Consider the following 14475-nt stretch of genomic DNA (forward strand, 5'->3'; position numbering starts at 1 on the left):
CAGCTTATTATTGTACAAAACCTTTTAGCCATAGAACTTTTATATTTTCTTCAGTTTTGCTGTAAAATCAATACTGCTCTTATTCTAAAATACTTCCTTATGCTTACCAAAATAATAATGGCTTATATTTTTCTACGTATTGTTGGTGTACAAACGTGTCAGTCTGTTGTATATACTCAAATTCTACATGTAAAAGTTCATGCTATATTAAAACTGCTTTATTGCAACTAAGTTCCCTTTATCTGCCTCAGTGTAGCATCCAAACCTTGCTCGTGATTGTACACTTGTTATATTTGACTTTTAGTGTTTCTAGTTTTGTACGTAAAACAACAGAGAAGATTGAGAAGATGGGTACTCATGTCACTCCTGATAAAACCAGACAAGACTTTAGAGATGAAGAAGAACAACTTCCAGAAGTGACTGGCAATATACTTGAACAGCCACAGGATGAAGAGTGAGTATATATTCCTTCTAGCTTGTGCTAAGTTCCTTTCCCTACAGTAGGAATGTGAGGCAGGATATATAATCTGTGTAATCTCCATTACTTATTAAAACTAACATTGTGTTTTTAAAGGGTTGAACTGCAGAACCAGCCCCCAGAAGAAGAACTGCTTAAAGATTTGCGGGCAATAACTGCCGAGACTCTGTAAGTGCGACTTAACATATTTTGAAGATGACATAGATAGCAAAGGAAGGGAAAAACCAGAACTTTTGAGGAAGGGCAATATCAACATCATCAATACATTTGCAGATATATTAGGATGTGGAGAATATACTGGGATGTGCCCTTCCATTCATAGAAATGGCAAAGGCTTTTGCTACAGAAGTATTTGAAGAAGGTGTGGTTCTCACTGGTCCACCTAAATAACTTCTCCCCGCTATTCACAGTCCTACAGAGTAAGTCTTCTTTGTGGTGTACAGAGATGTGATGGAAGAACGACTGACTCTGCAACCCTCTTATTACATCCTCCTTTACCATCAATGTTATTTGAGTAGAAATGAAGGATGGCTTTTTTCATATGTTTCCCTGCTGGATAATAATGTGCAAGGCATTTACCGATACAATGGGAATAGATTTTTAGAATAGTATTCACCCAGTGAAGCCATAGAATCATAGAGCTGGAAGAGACCTCATGGGCCATCCAGTTCAACCCCTGCCAAGAAGCAGGAAAATTGCGTTCAAAGCACTCCCAACAGATGGCCATCCAGCCTCTGTTTAAAAGCCTCCAAAGAAGGAGCCTCCACCACACTCCACAATTCTGAATAACAACGTACTGCTGCACTCTAGCATGATAGAGCTGTGAGAGCTCATGTAAATGACAGATAAGCAAAGTTTGGCCTGTGGAGCCTTTATAACATCCTAGATTCCTCTATGTAGTTCATGTTTCCCAATTCTTAAAACAATTTTTCTGAAAAGTGCCTCCCCCCCCCACACACACACACACAAAATAAGGTTAGGTACTATTTCACTTCAAAAATACCATTATAAATAAATAAATAAATTCTTCAAAACAGCAAACTTCCAGTTACCACCCTTGTTACAGTTGTCTGCTCCACTCTAGGGACTCAGGTGGTTATTTTATTGGGATGTTTATCCCCAAAAAGTCTTTAAGGCCTGGAAGTGCTTTCATCAAAACCAGAAGTGACCTAATGTTTAGGAAAATGGGTTAACTTCTAAGCCTAAAGAAGCTGGAGAAAGTCAAATATTTTGCAACCCCCCCCCCCCCCTTCACGCAGACAGTGCATGGCAATTTTTCAATAAACAAATAGTTTAAATTAAATAGAGGATGGGCTGGGGGAGTGTAGTTCTCTAGACCTAAGGATACTGCCCAGCCTGATGTAGTCTGTGCTTGATTCCATGTAGGACCTATATTTATTTAGAAAATGAGGAAAACAGGTTTTTATATATTTGGAGTATGTAGTAATCCTCCATGCATTGATTTGACATTGGTAGATTCTGCCCAGAATATTAATAAAAGCAATTATGTGTTATAGTCTTCTAGAAGCATATGTTTTAAAGTTCCACAACAGCAAGTTGAATTACATTTCATGAATATCAAAAAAAAAAAAAAAAAGCCTGCATAAGAAAGAATATTGTGTCCTGAATGCCAGTTGTCTTAAAGATGAACATTTATGGAGAAATATGTTATTAACTCAGTCTCACGCTTATGCATTGTTGGTGCATTTGTTTTGACCTTTTTCTAATTATAACTTGAACTTGTGTTGTAACAGAATCAGACTGCAGGACCCACTGGTTTTCTTACAACCACATTTATTGAGGGCAGCTCTGCTAGACTGGATTCCAGTTTTGGAAGAAACATTTGGATTCAACACATCTACCACTTTAGATAATGGCTTACCTAAAACACACAGAATGATATCTTTACAAGTTGAAGAAAAGCAAACTTTTGAAGGAGATAAGGACCCGGATAAATGTCCTGAATGTGTAGACAAGGAACAGCTCTCAAGGACAAACTATGAAAGCAGTCAGGTACCAACAAATCAGGGAGAGACTTTGGAAGAAAATACTAAGCCAAGTAATACCAGTCAGACTGATGAAACACTATGCAAAGAAACTGCTGGGTCAGAGATGACTTTCAGCCAGTCTTTTAAGATTCATCCCCCATGTTTCATTGCACAAAACATTCAAAAGGATCTGGTAGAGCTTACAACTCTATCTTTTGAATTAAAGCTATATGAGTGTTCACTAATAAATGATGAACAGCCGGAAGCTTCCTGTGCATTGGCTTGTAGGTTCATAAAGGAATATTTTTTTCTTCTGGATTTGGAAAGACTGAAGAACTGTATTTTAACATGTCACAGTGATCATGCCATAATTTGGGAAACATATATGGAAGGACTAAAAGGCAAGTAATTCAGTATCTTTAAAATTAGTGAAATGTTATGGGTTTTTTGAAATTCATTGAGAATATTAGAAGCTTCTATACATCATCTTGGAATATGGGACATACTTTAAAAAAACAGACAAAACATACAAAGTAAATGCTATCCAGTAATGTTCATAGAGAGAAAAACCTCTAGATGTGAATTCATTTTAACAGTCTTTGAAATTGTAGTTACCAGTGGTGGCTTGCAGCTTTTTACATAGAATTCCTATGAAATTTACATAGAAATTCTAATCTACGAGATTCAGTTCTTTGGAGAAAATTAGGATTTTTCAAGTAGTATAGCATGCTATTCCTATTTGTCTATTCAAGTAGGTAAAGACTGTAGGTTAAAACTGATAAACCAGAAATCTGGTTCCTCTTCCCAGTCATAACGTTTGTGCAGCTAAAACAGTTTATCTCATTCCAGTGCATAAAATAAATAAAAAATAATAAAACATATTAAAAATATTAGTTTGCTGAAACATATTGCTTTCTATTTATTGATTTATGCACTCTGATTCTAAGATTAGTTTCTCAATTTATCTGTTGTAACTTTTAAAAATTGGTGTAACATTTTTCTTGTTGATGTAGCTTTTAAATGTAGTGGTTTATGACATGCACTTTTTGGTTTCAGAACTTACTCTGGCAGGCCCAGTCACTATGTCCCTGGAAAATGGAGATATGTTTAAAACACTGAAATTGTTAGTTGATCTGGGTCCCTGGGATGCTCCTGTGTTGCTGGCACATGCCCAAAGGTGTATATCTATCTTCTGATCTGTCTGAATGCATCATCTTTATTTTTTATTCATATAAGTTAGAAAAAACACTGCTATATCACCCCCCCCCCCTTAAACATGCATAACTGAGTCTATAAGGGGATCTCTTTTTTTACCTTTCTATTATTTATTTATTATTATTTACTGCATTTCTATGCTGCCTTCACAGCCTGAAGGCGACTCAAGGCGGCTAGGCACAGAGCTGCCCAGTGTGTTATCCTTGTATGTGGTGCATACATAGGAATGAATGGGTTTTCAGACACATATTATCATTTAGATTCAGAAAAGCCCTGCTGTTGTTCTGATAAACGTTGCTATATTGTGTTGTGATAAATGCTGTTATTTTAGTATTAATTTAATTTAAACGTGCAAACTGATGGTCTGTTTGCAAATTGAGTTGGTATGAGAAGAATTGCATTTTAAGTACGTGTTTCCTGTTTTGTCTGTTATTCTATGTAGGCTTTATGAAAAATTTGGAGAAACTGCTCTGAGGCCTCTGATCAAGTTCTACCCTTCTATTTTGCCATCAGACATCAAGCAAATTTGTAAAAACAATCCTGAACATTTTCTAGCGTATTTAGATAGTTTAATCAAATCAAAGCCTGAAGACAAACAGTATGTATTTTGCTTTCTTACTTTAGAGCAGGGAGATAAAGAAAGGGTTGCAGGATGTTGATTTATTTGTGGCTTCCCAATTAAATGTTATGTTACATTTTACCATTTGGAGGAAGACACTGAATTCAATAGTAACTATTATCTAAATTCATTAGTAACTATTATCAGGAAAGCTGCCTTCATCAAGCTTGTGGCATAGTTATTTGACATGCATGTAATAAAATATGTATATAGAAAGGCAGCCAACATTTGTTTCCTAATTGTTTTGATTTGAATTATGTTAGATAAAAGGCACCCCTTCTTAGATTATGTTCAGATGTGCTATATTTTAAGATGTGAGCCAAAACTAATCTCAGCTGTATGTTGTATATCTGTTTTTTTTCTGTTATACATACATTTCAAATTTGTAACAACAGGACATAATGTCTTTCTAGGTTGTCTTTCCTTAGATCTCTTCTATATCCTGAATCATTGCAATTGGATTGGTTATGTTTGGCGGTTTCTCATGATGCTCCACAGAAAGCAAGTACAATGGATGTCCAAGGAAATCCACGGTAGGAGTTACACTTACCCGGTTTTCTTTCTAATTGTATTCTTACTCCTGAAGGTTTTCCACTAAGGATTTGTTAATTATACAATGGCTGACATTGAATAAGTTAAGATATATGCAAGCTTCTCGGAGCCTCTTTGTTGCTTTTCATTCTTTGAATAAATGGGAAAAAAAACTCACCAAAAGTCACAGTCACCTATGGCTTCGTGTTAAATGCAGATTGAAAGCTAAGCTGAATGGCTTAGGTTGGGAAGCACACTTCAAACATTTCTATTTATTTGAAATATTTCTATTGCATTATTCACTGAAGTTCCATCGTGGTGTTCAACAATGAAAGTAGCAATGCTAATGATAATTGTAATACAGTGGACCAATCAAATAAGAGTGGTCCAGTGGTTAACTTTCAAAGGCCAACTGAATTTTAACATGTTTGAAGAAGGATACTTTCAAAAAAACTTTTATTACTATTGAAGTTTTTTCTAGAAAGGCAGACTGTTAGTGGCAATCCCAGTGATGGAATCTGATGCAGATCTCATAATCACATCTTAGCTAGTGCCTTCCTATTACGCTAGGAACTTTGAGAATTGGTGAAAATCCTGCTGCACTATTAGAGTAGAGTAACTCTGCCTACTGGGACTTCACATTAGTGATGATTTGAGACTGCATTTTGGCAGCAAGATATGATGCTACAGTTCGTCTTCTAGAGATAGACTTGAAGAGCTCCAAGACTTTAATGCCTATTCTCTGCTGTGGTCATCTTTTTATGCTTGCCATTTTTTCTTCTTTTTGTTTGGAATCCTTTGCTTCAAATATTGACAAAAGCTATTGCAGTGGGCAAGAGAGCATGACATGCAAAGTACAATACACACACTATCCAGTGTTGATGGTAATCGTGACTAAGAATAGACTAAGAATAGACATCAGGCTTTGGCCTTCTACCCTGATTGTTCAGTTTCCTTTAGGAAGACTCGTATACTTTTTTGCTATCCTTCTACCAAGAAAGAACCTCTTGTCTTACTGCAAAAACTGTCTAAATGGGCTGCAGCAACTATTTATTTGCCCTAGGAATGTGCAAGGATACAGTCTCCTGCCCAAGTGAGCAGTCACTTGACTAGAAGAAGCTGTATTCAGGAAGCTTTGCTCTTTTCTTCTGCTGCATAACATTCCCTCCTGTGGTTAGTGGCTTGGTAGCCTCCTATTTGCCTGAGTCATAGAAACCATGAAAAAAGGACAGGTTTCTTACCTGTAACTGTATTTCTTTGAGAGATCATTTGTAATCCTCTCCTTGATGTATCCAGCCTCTTCTTGGATTCTTGGCCTCTGCTTCGTTGTTCAGGGAATGGAGGGTTTTATGGGAAATTGCACCAGGGAATGGGTAGTGCTGCTGCCAAAATACTCATGTAATAGCTCTAAAACATTCCAAAAGATGTTTCCGCACAGGCAATTAATTTGTATGAGTTCACATTTCACCACATAAAGACCTATTGTTCTTTGAATGCAAATTTTCTGCCTTTTGACAGGGGGTTGGACTGGATGGGCCACGAGGTCTCTTCCAACTCTATGATTCTATAACTAACAGTCTACCCTTTGCTTAAAGATGTTATAACATGAAATGTCCTTAATATTTTCAGTGATGTTTTGGATTAGAATGAGAATAGACCGGTAACTGATCAAACTTTCTCAAAGTAAGATTTTCAAAATTAATTTGTCTAACTTTTGACTTTAATTTTTTCAGGCCGCGTTCACATTTATTTACTTGGGGATATAACCAACTGATTTTACTGTTACTTAAGCTCCCGACTGATATTATAACAAAAGAGAAGATGTCTGACATATGCAAATGTTATGGGTAATGAAAATGTTCTTACTACAAAGTTGTCATTGCAAAGGCACTTGCTTCCTTGTTTGTTTCACTTTGCAGTAGTCTAGTCTGTTCGTACAGTTCTGCTACATAAAATATGCATTATGCATGTGTAGAACTATGTGTCAGTGGATTGTTCAGTGGAGTAGATATATAATATTCTCCAGAGATTTTGCATTTTCTGCAGCAATAATGAATAGTGTTAAACTAATTGGCATTGTTTTTAAACAATATGCCTCCACTTTCTCCACTTCAGTTTTATATCACCACTATCAATTTCTTATCACCACTATAAATTTCCTTATGTAGTCACTAGGCTTATGTGTTCAGCTATGCTTTTGTTTCAATTGGGGCCAGAATTCTCTAGATTGCACCTGAGCTTTGTAGATTTATAATGTACATTTAAAAATCAAACTCAGAAATATTTTGAATGCTATAATAGGCATATAATAGTCTGAAAATACATAATATACTCAAGCCAACAAATTATGGGGCATGTGGGTGGGCAAAGGTGTGAGAAGGGGCTTCCCTTTGCTGCCGTCAGCCAAGAGAAGCCCCGCAGCTTTCTCCTGCAGGCACGAGGGTGGGTGAGAGCTATGGGTCCTCCCTTGATTGGCAGCATCACAGGGAGGCCTTGTCACTCTTGCTGGAAATCATGTGGGTGGCCTTGAAGCCCCATAGCTGAAAAAAAAATTCACCTTTCCCCTTCCCTCCGCTATTGTGCGAAGAAATACAGTATATGTTAAAGGAAGACGGGGTGTCCTTTCTTAGTTTTCTGTATTTGTCTCTGAAAAATGAGACATTTTGGTGTTTGACAGCATACTTGTTTGAGAACCAGATATTAGTTACATGCCCTCATTTGGTCCTCCTCTGCATTTGGCAGTATATAATATAGCATCTTCCTGTGATCTGATTTCTTAATGTGTGTACAAGAATGGATGAGGAAATGTTTTCATTTCTTATTGAAATTTCTGGTATCCTGAAATGTGAACGAGGCTATAATTACTCAAAATATGTGTGTACACTTTTATTTGTGGAAATCTTTATCTTTATATTTTGTTACAGTTTCTGGTCTGGATCTCTCTCTCTCTGTTTGGAACTGAATAGAAGAACTGAAGCACTTGCTAATATTGTTCATTTGGATGATATGAATTTGTTGGATAGAGAAAATGGTTAGTATAACTTGATTTTATTCTTGAATAGATTGCCACATTTTAAAGAAAATCTAATGATGTCATCTATTCTTAAAATCTTTAATTACATCAAAACAAAATAGTTCAGCATAAGGAAAACCTTACAGTAATGGTAAACATAATGTAGAGAAATATAATCTAGATATTCATGTGTGATAGAAGTAATCACTCAAGTGACGTTTCTGGTAGTAGATAAATATCACAAAATATACAATTTATACATTCCTGGCAATCATTTTCGATAACAGCACCTTTTATTGCTGTACTCAACTACTACACACAGTCATATGTACTATTTCTATTAGCATTTGAACATGTTCATTCAGGTATTCCTTTTTATTAAAAAGAATTAACGAAACATATAAATGTGGTTACTTGAAATTAATAGCCTAGGACTACTCAATGTATAAGATGTTTTCAAAGTGTAAATAGTTCTTTTTATAATTTTATCTATATTTAGGGGCAATCCCAGAAACAATGGAAGAATGGAAGTTTCTTCTTTGCCTTATAAAGAGTCACCAGAGTAGTGCTTTTCAGCCTGTTTTACAAAATGGTGGCACTTTTAACCACAGCACTCCAGATTGGTCAAATTCTGTTACTATTGAAAATGTATCTCTCCTGTTGGCCAGAGTAGTTGGCCCAGATTGTGCTTTCCAGCTGTTGCAAGAATGTGGCCTGATGGATAAATTATCTGAAAGATTTGCCAAGGTCTGTGAGATATTAAGAATTGCTGAAAAAAGGCAAAGGTAAGTGTTTTGAGAAGAATCTCCCCTTGGCTGTCGTCAAATGACTTTACAGATGTTGTTAAACTCTAAATACTATTATTTATTTATTTATTTATTTACGGCGCTTATATGCCGCCCTTCTCACCCCGAAGGGGACTCAGAGCGGCTTACAATACATATTTTCATACAATATATTATATTATTAGCAAAGTACAATATCAGTATATATTACTATATTGCACTATACCATTATATTGTAATATTATTAGTAATATTACATGTAATTAAATATATAATTATAATTATAATATTGAATTATTATTACTAGTATTATATTGTATTACATTATAATATTATAAATATTATACGTATATACAATATACTATATTATATTATTAGTAAAGACAAGATGGCAGTGTCTTCTGCTCCCCTCTGTCTTCCCTCTGGCCAGAGCAGTCGTTGGTGCCAGAAGGGGGAGGGGCCTCTGAAGTGATGATATAGGCAGAAGACAAGATGGCAGTGTCTTCTGCTCCCTTCTGTCTTCCCTCTGGCCAGAGCAGTCGTCGGTGCCAGAAGGGGGAGGGAACATATTACCTCTGGAACACTTCAGTATTAAGACAAGATTTAATGTGCACACCAGGTTGCCCCTTCCTCTCTTTGAACTTCTAATTGCAGTTGATGCTAAATCATATATCCCCGTTTCATTTGATTTGGTAAATGGATTTGCACAAGTCATAGTTCATTGTAATTGGGGTTGGAAGTCAGAGTGAAGCAGAGATCCTTGGAGGCAGCAGAGGGAGACAATTACTTCACCTCAGTGGGATGGAATAACTCTTACTGTTTGGTGCAGGTGTTCCTCACTCACTGCATTAATTGAGCAGACAGGTACATATTGAATGAACCAATAAAATGTTCATACTGTGATAATCTGCATGGTAGACAAAGTTGTCATGAGTACAAATAAATCAGCTTGATGAAATGATGTGCTATTTAAGTTTAAACTCTTATGTTTACAATATTGTATTTATCCCTCTTTCCTTCACTTCTGTTGCAGAGTCCTAATTCAGTCCATGCTGGAAAGATGTGACCGATTCTTATGGTCTCAACAAGCATAGCAAATGGTTCTAGAATACTTTGACAATAAGAAAAAAAATGGTTCTTCCTGTATGGTACAATTCCCAAGAAAGGTCCTTTCTCTATGAAAATATGAATTATGTCAGACTTGGAAAGAGTGAAGGCAACAAATCTCCTTTTTTCTACTGGATATCTGTTCTTAGGATATATATTAGGAAACCATTGGTGTGCAGTGCTGCTGTCCCATGGATCAAAGCAGTTGTGCCAAGGAAACCTGAAGGGGAAAACTCTGCCCTCCCCTCTTCTACCCTTCAAATAAGCTGTGTAGAGCTGGGAAACTCAGAAGTAGATTTTGGGACAGTGCAGAAGTATGGACACCATTAAATTTTTACATATATTATTAGATGATATTGCAGTAAGGATACTGATATATGGTAAGCAGTTTGGGCTATCATTGTTTGAATTGTTCACTGGGATATTTTAGCTTGGAAAAGAGGTTGCTCATTTTCAAAATGTACATTTAAAATTATGATGCTAATCAAAAAGCTGAAAACTTTTGTCATGTTCCTAGCAAATAACCTTTTATTGTATGCAAAACTGAATGTATGTGGCACCATAAGCCTTTACATTTACTTTTACATAGAGTGAAAAGGGCTGTGTATTTTTTAATTAAATTGAATAATTGTCAATAATAGCTGTTGATTTGATACACAGTTAAAAATGAAAGGATGTTAAATATCTAATTTTTTTTGCATCCAGTTACACCCACAGATGGGCAGATGTACACACAGTACTTCAAATACTCACAGCACTTTAGACTTTGAAGTGCTTATCAAGAGATGTCAGTAGTTAAATATAGAAGCCGCACGTGCATATATTAGAAATGAATCTCTTAGCATTTTATAGGGCTGACACAATTATTGTATGTTATGGCAGGCTACTTCCTTGCCCCATTACATAAACAATTTACTAGAGAACATTCTAAGCATTTGGTGTGGTTGGGAATGTGGGATCTTTTGCACTATGTTGTCTTTGTCCTGCTGAAATGACAATTTTATTCTATGCATGCTTACTCAAGAGTGAACTCCACCGTTCATTGGCTCTGATGCCCAGTCTATGTATGCAAAGGGTTGCACTCTCAAATGGCATAGGATTGTTTGCAGCTATAGAACTGGAAATAATGAAATATTTTTGGCCCACCCCTATGTTGCTTAAGGCTGATGCTAAGTAGTGAAAATGTATTTCTAGCTCCACTAAAGTGATATTTGTTGGAGATTTGAGATAATGCATTTTCCATGAATCAATGATTGCTACAGCCTAATAATAATGAATGGGAACAAGGTTCCTGTTGCTATTGGTGTACTGTTCCTTCTTTTTTCTTATTATCTGGAATAGCACAATTTCATATTCTTGTATCTTCAGGTCTACTGCTTTATTATAAAAGATACTCGAGATTTCTAATTGTTCATGATTTGCAAAGCATTGAAATAATTGCCTTCTTTTTGCAGTCTTGCTTTTAGAAGCAATAACCCCCCTCCCCCCAAAAAAATCCCTATTTGTTATACAGTTTTTTTCTACAACACCTTTCTATATTTTTGTTAATCCCATGTTTGATGTTGGCTTCATTGGCATTCTGGAGGCAATTTTCAGAAATCCCGCTGTTTGTAAAACTCACTTACATGGTTCCTTGAATTTGAGCTCTATTGTGTAAATGATTATTTACTACCTCACATACATTTTGAGAGAAGGTCTTACAGTTTTAAGGCTGCTATAGATGCACAAAGTGAGCTCATGAAATAGTACTTTTCAAACAGAATATGGTGTAAAATGTTGTCAACATGATGTGGAACAACTAAAAGTTTTCTTTTGTATTTTGCTACATCTCATTTTAATTGATTTCTGCACAAATACTATTATTTTTTAAACACAGTTCATATTAACAGCAGCTTTAAAAGATTGCTTGTAACTAAACAGCTTTGGTTATGGTTTTCACTAACCTGAAATTAAATAAAGTTAATATATATATTACTATAACACTTGTTTGGTCTTTAAAATAATATGGTGTGATAGAGAAACATGTTGGCCATCAGAAAGTATATTTGCATGATGAAGATAATTTTTTTTTGCCGTGTCAGGAGCGACTTGAGAAACTGCAAGTTGTTTCTGGTGTGAGAGAATTGGCCGTCTGCAAGGACGTTGCCCAGGGGATGCCCGGATGATTTGATGTTTTTATCATCCTTGTGGGAGGCTTCTCTCATGTCCCCACATGTGGAGCTGGAGTTGATAGAGGGCGCTCATCCGCCTCTCCCCGGATTCGAACCTGCGACATGTCAGTCTTCAGTCCTGCCGGCACAGGGGTTTAACCCACTGCGCCACTGGGGGCTCCACATGCAGATAAATGTGTGTGTGTGTGTGTTTTTAATTAACCAATATCTTTCCAGGTTTTAGATTGTCTATAATTTCCTCAATCTCTGGATGGGTTGGGACCAGAATATTACAAAAAATATAAAACATTATTGATACGTAAATTAAAAGATCTATATAATAAAATAATAAAAAGAGAAAAAATTCCACCATTATCGGAGCAATCATTGGTCACTTTGTTATTAAAACCCAATAACGACCCTACAGACCCAGGATCGTACAGACCTATCTCATTAATAAACCAAGATGCAAAAATATTAACTGCCATACTGGCTAAAAGGATGAATATATTTATATATAAATATATAAAGAGGATCAGTATCGATTTATAGGAGGAAGGCAAATGTCAAATTTAATGGGTAGGGTATTAAACGTAATTCATAGTATTAAAAAAAGAAATTTAGTGACAGGAGTATTCGCTCTGGATATTTATAAGGCATTTGATAGTGTATCCTGGCAGAGAATGAAATTAATATTAGATAAAACAGTATCTTTCGTGAGTAATGTGGATGGTTATGGTCGCATCTAGAAATAATAATAATAATAATAATATAAAAATAATTAAATAATAATAATAATAATGCTTTATTTGTATTCCGCCCCCTCTCCCAAAGAGGACTCGGGGCGGCTTATAACAAGGATGAAACATATAGATAATAAAAATCACACAGCAATCCTGGGTCAAATCTAAACAGAAAATCAGAAAAACAAATCATAATATGTAAAAAATCAATCACAACAAAAACCTCTTGTTGGTAAAAATAATAAGGTTCAGTTTAAATTAATCACATTTAAAATGTCCAACACTTAGATGACAGTTATTTTCAAAAGCTTTCTTCCAAAGCCATGTTTTCAGTTTCTTCCTAAAAGCCACTGTAATCTCCTTATGGAGGATGTTCCAGAGCCGGGGACACACCACAGTGAAGGCCCCTTTCCTGTCCCCACCAGTCGCAGCGTGATGGAGGTGGAACCGTGACAAGGGCCTTCCTTGCAGATCTCAGAGTCCAGGCAGGTTCATAGGGGGAGACGCGGTCACGCAAATAGGCTGGACCTGAACCATGTGGGGTAGTGGTTCTCAACCTGTGGGTCCCCTGGTGTTTTAGCCTACATCTCCCAGAAATCCCAGGCAGTTTATCAGCTATTATGATTTCTTGGAATTGAAGACCAAAACATCTAAGGACCCATAGGCTGATAACCACTGGTTTCCTTCACTTAGGTGATTCCTCATAGCTCGAGGATGATGGTCCTCCAGATGTGGTATCTTGGTGGTGGGTCTGTAGGTGGCTGTAGAGGCCTATTCTTGATCCACATGTTCTCCGCAGTAAGGACATTGGTTTCCATGTGGAAGGTGGTCCCAGTCAGGGTTGGCTTGGCATTCCTTTATTTTGTCATGTTTTTCCCTTTTGCCCTCCATTCGTGCCTCTTCAAATTCTGCAGCACTGCTGGTCACAGCTGATCTTTAGTTAGAGCACTCAAGGACCAGGGCTTCCCAGTTCTCAGGGTCTATGCCACAGTTTTTAAGGTTGGCTTTAAGCCCATCATTAAATCTCTTTTCCTGTCCACCAACATTACGTTTCCTGTTACTGAGTTAGGAGTATAGTAACTGCTTTGGGGGATGGTGATCAGGCATTTGGACAATGTGGCCAGTCCAGCGGAGTTGATGGCGGAGGAGGATTGCTTCAATGCTGGTGGTCTTTGCTTCTTCCAGCACACTGACATTTGTCCACCTGTTTTCCCAAGAGGTTTGCAGGATTTTTCAGAGGCAGCGCTGATGGAATCATTCCAGGAATTGAGTGTGACATCTGTAGGCAGACCATGTTTCGCAGACATAAAGCAGGGTTGGGTTTATAAACAAGCACCTTGGTCTCCCTATGGATGTGTGTTGCTTGAGTTTTCCGGAATATAAGGCCAAGCATTCCCTCCTGATGTTTCTCCCACATCTATGGCAGGCATCCTCAGAGGTTGTGAGGTCTGTTAGAAACTAAGCAAGTGAAGTTTATATATCCGTGGAATGTCCAGGGTGGGAAAAAGAACTCTTTGTCTGTTTGAGGCAGGTGTGAATGTTGCAATTGGCCACCTTGATTAACATTTGATGGCCTTGCAACTTCAAAGCCTGGCTGCTTCCTGCCTGGGGGAATCATTTGTAGGGAGGTGTTGCCTGGTCCCGATTGTTTCATGTTTCAGGCCAGGCTTTGAAATTACAAGACAATTCAAGGCTAATCAAGGTGGCTAATTTCACCTGCCTCGAACAGACAAGCGTTCTTTCTCCCACAGCAAACCACTGATTCCGGCCATGAAAACCTTCGACAACACATGGGAAGGTGTGTGCGTTTTTAAGGGAGGCGTTTATACATCGGGCCGCCGCTGGG

The 14475-nt window shown here is 37.1% G+C and overlaps 1 protein-coding gene across 6 annotated transcripts in view; it reads left to right on the forward strand.

Moving 5' to 3' along the window:
• Nucleotides 1–11716, forward strand: part of HPS5 (HPS5 biogenesis of lysosomal organelles complex 2 subunit 2) — a 29290-nt gene extending 17574 nt beyond the window's left edge. For 5 of the 6 annotated variants that reach the window (XM_060768056.2, XM_060768048.2, XM_067462621.1 and 2 more), the window contains exons 14-23: nt 305–454; nt 575–646; nt 2233–2867; nt 3523–3643; nt 4124–4279; nt 4714–4833; nt 6565–6678; nt 7756–7862; nt 8344–8629; nt 9663–11716. In XM_060768056.2, coding sequence (XP_060624039.2) covers nt 305–454; nt 575–646; nt 2233–2867; nt 3523–3643; nt 4124–4279; nt 4714–4833; nt 6565–6678; nt 7756–7862; nt 8344–8629; nt 9663–9723 — 1822 coding nt within the window. In that variant the 3' untranslated portion in view covers nt 9724–11716. The remainder of the gene's footprint in view (nt 1–304; nt 455–574; nt 647–2232; nt 2868–3522; nt 3644–4123; nt 4280–4713; nt 4834–6564; nt 6679–7755; nt 7863–8343; nt 8630–9662) is intronic. The other variant, XM_067462624.1, reaches the window with a different exon arrangement.
• Nucleotides 11717–14475: the final 2759 nt, after the last annotated feature.

Source organism: Anolis sagrei, chromosome 1 (genome assembly GCF_037176765.1).
Source record: "Anolis sagrei isolate rAnoSag1 chromosome 1, rAnoSag1.mat, whole genome shotgun sequence".
NCBI lineage: Eukaryota > Metazoa > Chordata > Lepidosauria > Squamata > Dactyloidae > Anolis > Anolis sagrei.